Raw genomic sequence first — 4,602 nt, 5'->3', positions numbered from 1 at the left:
GATTCTGATAACTGCTCTGGATCCTGCTACAGCTAGCAAAGGTCTGCCACTCTCCAGATCCATGGACCAAGCACATGTGTAGAAATTTTCTTCAATCTGAAAGAATGATTGGGTATTATTAAGCTAAAGATGATTCATCTGATTTTAATGGAATTTAGCACACATGTTTAACATATAATAAAGGGCCTTTGTTCATTAGATTTTGGGTTCAATCAGGCCACTGGGTCCCTTTTCCAACAGTCTGTTGAATCATTAGATTGCTCTCTACAAAGAAGTTTGGTTACAGGTGCTCTCTACTTGGTTACAAACAAGTTTGAGCTGAAGTTGGCAGGGGTTTCCCCTATTGCTGCAGTATCAGCAAAAATGTATTACCTATAGGTAAATATGTATTTAAATCCATTCTATTTATTTAACTATGTCATAGGTACCTACATTCTCTTATGATTCATATTCTATTCCAATACTTACATCAGGGTCTGCATAGCATTGTAAAAGTTTGATGGATCCACCATCTGGACATTCGTAGATAGAAACTCTGTTGCTTCCCACTGTGGCAAAGATACGAGGCTGGTCGTCTTTCAGAAGATGGTTGAACTGAGCTCCAAACAATGGTTGACCATGATCCTCTTTGTGGCTACAGCTGGAAAATATTACGTCCAATCAAGAGTAAGATAGACACTAAGCAACAGTATATTATGTTCTGTTCCAAATTCATAAGACCTGGTTTAAACTGCTAGGGTAAAGGGAATTTTCAGTCTTGTTCCGACAGTAGGTACAAACAGGGTAAGAAGATGGTTGAACTGAGCTCCAAACAATGGTTGACCATGATCCTCTTTGTGGCTACAGCTGGAAAATATTACGTCCAATCAAGAGTGAGATAGACACTAAGCAACAGTATATTATGTTCTGTTCCAAATTCATAAGACCTGGTTTAAACTGCTAGGGTAAAGGGGATTTTCAGTCTTGTTCTGACAGTAGGTACAAACAGGGTATAGGTATTCAATTCTAAAGTTCCGGCTGGTCGTCTTTCAGAAGATGGTTGAACTGAGCTCCAAACAATGGTTGACCATGATCCTCTTTGTGGCTACAGCTGGAAAATATTATGTCCAATGAAGAGTGAGATAGACACTAAGCAACAGTATATTATGTTCTGTTCCAAATTCATAAGACCTGGTTTAAACCTAACCTAACCTAACCTACCTAGGGTAAAAGGGATTTTCAGTCTTGTTCTGACAGTAGGTACAAACAGGGTATATTCAATTCTAAAGTTCCTTAATGCATCAACCTTGTTTTTGTTCAACTTCATATTTGCTAATTTGCACACAAAAAATGCTCCTCTCAAAACTTACACAAATTTATATTGAAATTTCATAGGTTTGGTCACACTCAACTTCTGTCTGCCTTTCCGTCCTTTGACGGGTTTGCTTTTATTTGTTGGAGTTTCACTACGGGATGTATTGTCTGTTGTTGCACTTCCTACACTGGATGTCTCAAAGTCCTGGAAAAAAGAGAAGGAACAAAAGAAGTGCCATTGTTTTAACATCAAAACATTTGCAAACTGGGAAATTGCTTTAAGGACTGGGCTGCTTATCTCCTGAAAAATTGATAGCATATTCTCAAGCTTTTTTACCTCATCTCCTGAGTCATCAACAGTTCCATTCTCTGAAGCAGGAGGATTGGACTGAGTTTTCATCCTGACGTCCTTTGAACGGTAAGTTATCAAAGATGTGACAGCTTTTGTGTGGTAAGTTGAGAATAACTGCAAGACTTGTAGACTAGCCTAATATTAAACAGGAGAGTTTAGAACATTTTCTCCCATAAAATGTCGCTTATTTAGGTTGAAGATAATCAAAAAAATCAAAAATGAAATAATTTTATAAACACAAACAGGAACAACACCATGACAAAAATCACAAAATCAAATTTGCCGCCAACAAAATGTAAACAAAACACCAGCGTCTGTCGCGTCGATTCAATGATGAGCACATTGCATAAATACAGAATTATTTGAAGGCGCTTCAAAGATATTCAATGTTGAGGGGTTGTGGTAAATCGGCGCCTCCACTAAAAAGCAAAGCAACGTTGTGCGTGGTTGACATTTGGTTGGGTGATCATTCGGAGCACCATGTTGTACACTCTGCTAAGGACAACGGATGAGTAGATTTAAAGTCCATGGGTATCTTTCAAGGAATTCCATGTGGTACGAATCCTGTTACCACCTTGGCTATCCGTTGAAAGGCAGCAATCGCGTTGGTAGGTATTTTATACTTACTTGGTAGTGAGGAAGAATTTCATGATCGGAGTTTGAACCAACACCATCAGTGCAGTAAGGTATTTACCTACCCTTGTATGTATAAATGTATACCAACATACAATAGGCAAAGGTACCGCATAGGTACGTACTTAAGTACTTATGGAAGACCTTTTGAAGTTAGCAAGGTCGTGGTCACAAGATGGTTGATATTAAAGAAGAGGGGGGAAAAGCTCAAGGTTAGTACCGGCCGGCATGTACCAGAAAGTACTTATAGGTACCTTGCACATTACCCCTTCTTCCCCAGGAATTCAAACAACTGGATTATAGGATACCTATTAGGTTCCGATGGTAAACATTTATTCATAGGTACCTACATATGAAATCAACATAACATAGAAATCTGTGATATTATTAAAGTTAATAATATCACAGATATGTACATAGGTAGGTACATATAGTTTATCCAGTGCATTCTTGAATAATAAATCTGTAATTTCTTGAAAAACAAGTCTTGTTGGTTGAAGGGAGACGACCTTACACTGTCTGCTACAGATACTAATAGGTAGGTAGTGGTAGAGGTATCTTGCTAGCTAATTTCAATGTAGGTACGTGGATGTGCCATAGGTATAGTTATTAAGGTAGTTATCTAATGAAACTTTTTTCCGCTTGTGATTTCAGTGGTGCAGGAAAAACGACTCTACTTGCGTGCATAAGTCAACGAATACAAGGTATGTACAAGCCTTGTTGCGTCAACCGACAGTACCTACATATTTACATAAAGATGAACATAATATTACATAATTACAATAATTTTAAAAGTAGGAAAGTACTAGTTGATCTTAATTAAGGAAAGTACATACTAACTACCTACATATCTAGCCACTGCGAAAACAGCAAACTTTTCCAAGAGTCTTAATAGACACAAAATGACTAGATTGGAGAGACTCGTAAAATGTGTATGTTGACAAATTCCTGATTCTAATTCTCATTCATCTTCATATTGCTCGCCATAAAGCCACAGTTTGTCCCTCCTCAACCTCCCATTATTGTCCAACTTACCTCTCTGTCTTTGACCTCTCTCCTTATTTTCCTAATACTTCCCCTGGTAACCATTTCCCTCTATTGCTCTATGCCCAATCTCAATTTACGTCATGTCTCATTGACTGATTTTGATAAAGATCTAATTAACACCACCACGTGTACTGCATCAATTCAAATAACAGTATTGGGTTCGCGGAAGAGTACGTTAATATTGTCGAATGTCACCCGTCCCGATATATGCAACGCTTAACTTTAATGTTCAAATTTTTTTGCAAAAAAATTCAATGAGTACCTAGGTAATTTTATTAAAGTTTTGCCTATCCTATTGAACGTAGGACTCGTAAAAAATGTACTTCTTAGAGGACAATGTCCCGTTCCGTAAAGAAAATACTCCTAATGCTTTCATACTACCTACTCGTACATAAAAACATCAATGACTGTCCCCCTATGATCAATAACAACTTTCAATCCTAAATCACACTAGATTTCCGACTCTTGGATGCGGATTACATCTCACTGCTTCAAATATTTGATGCGATGTTAAGAAAATAATTATATACCCCCAAAAAACAACATACGAACACATATTTCCAGTGTATGCTGATTATGTAAAGTACTATTTGGTATTCCAAGTAGAGCAAGATGTTAAAGTACCAAAATACCATCAAACTAAGTACATATACATTATACATGGATAGTTAAATACATCTACATCGGCATCGTATATATTTGCAAGTGGCCCAACATTATATGACCAAATACTAAATATTGCACGATGATCAATAACAACTTTCAATCCTAAATCACACTAGATTTCCGACTCTTGGATGCGGATTACATCTCACTGCTTCAAATATTTGATGTGATGTTAAGAAAATAATTATATACCCCCAAAAAACAACATACGAACACATATCTAACATACGAACATATAGCTAGACATCGCGTGACTTCAACTGACTCTGAAGAGCGGCTCCATACATCTCTAATCTGTGAGTGTGCCTCTGGGGTGAGAGAAGGCTCGCATGTTACACACCTATTTAATTCAATTATCAGAGGGAAAAACATCACAAGGTCGAAGAAATGTAAGTTGATCATGCAATCCATCAGAAACATCTAATAACCCGACACCGCCGCGAACTGTTCACAGAAGCCAAGTCGCGAGAGCCTAACGATGATGATTATAATCACAGCTTTGTTTTATAAGGATTTTTAGACCGTAAAAGCAACAATAAAATTGTAAGTCACTATAACTTCTGAATTGATTTTGGTACAACTGTTACCTTATGTACGGATACAAGCCGAAC

At 37.4% G+C, this 4,602-nt stretch overlaps 1 protein-coding gene across 1 annotated transcript; it reads right to left on the bottom strand.

The window, feature by feature from the left end:
- Window positions 1-30: 30 nt before the first annotated feature.
- Window positions 31-1,693, bottom strand: LOC103516324 (polycomb protein eed-like; the record flags this gene model as incomplete). Its single annotated transcript, XM_026828743.1, has 4 exons — window positions 1,631-1,693; window positions 1,350-1,498; window positions 469-640; window positions 31-96 (listed from the first exon to the last, which is right to left on the bottom strand). Coding segments are annotated over exons 1-4 (450 nt in total), but the record flags the coding sequence as incomplete, so codon positions are not given.
- Between the last annotated feature and the right edge of the window lie 2,909 nt (window positions 1,694-4,602).

The sequence above is a fragment of the Diaphorina citri genome, unplaced genomic scaffold (genome assembly GCF_000475195.1).
Source record: "Diaphorina citri unplaced genomic scaffold, Diaci psyllid genome assembly version 1.1 scaffold1544, whole genome shotgun sequence".
NCBI lineage: Eukaryota > Metazoa > Arthropoda > Insecta > Hemiptera > Psyllidae > Diaphorina > Diaphorina citri.
The sequence above is the reverse complement of the archived record's forward strand: the minus strand, read 5'-3'. Positions and strand labels throughout refer to the sequence as shown.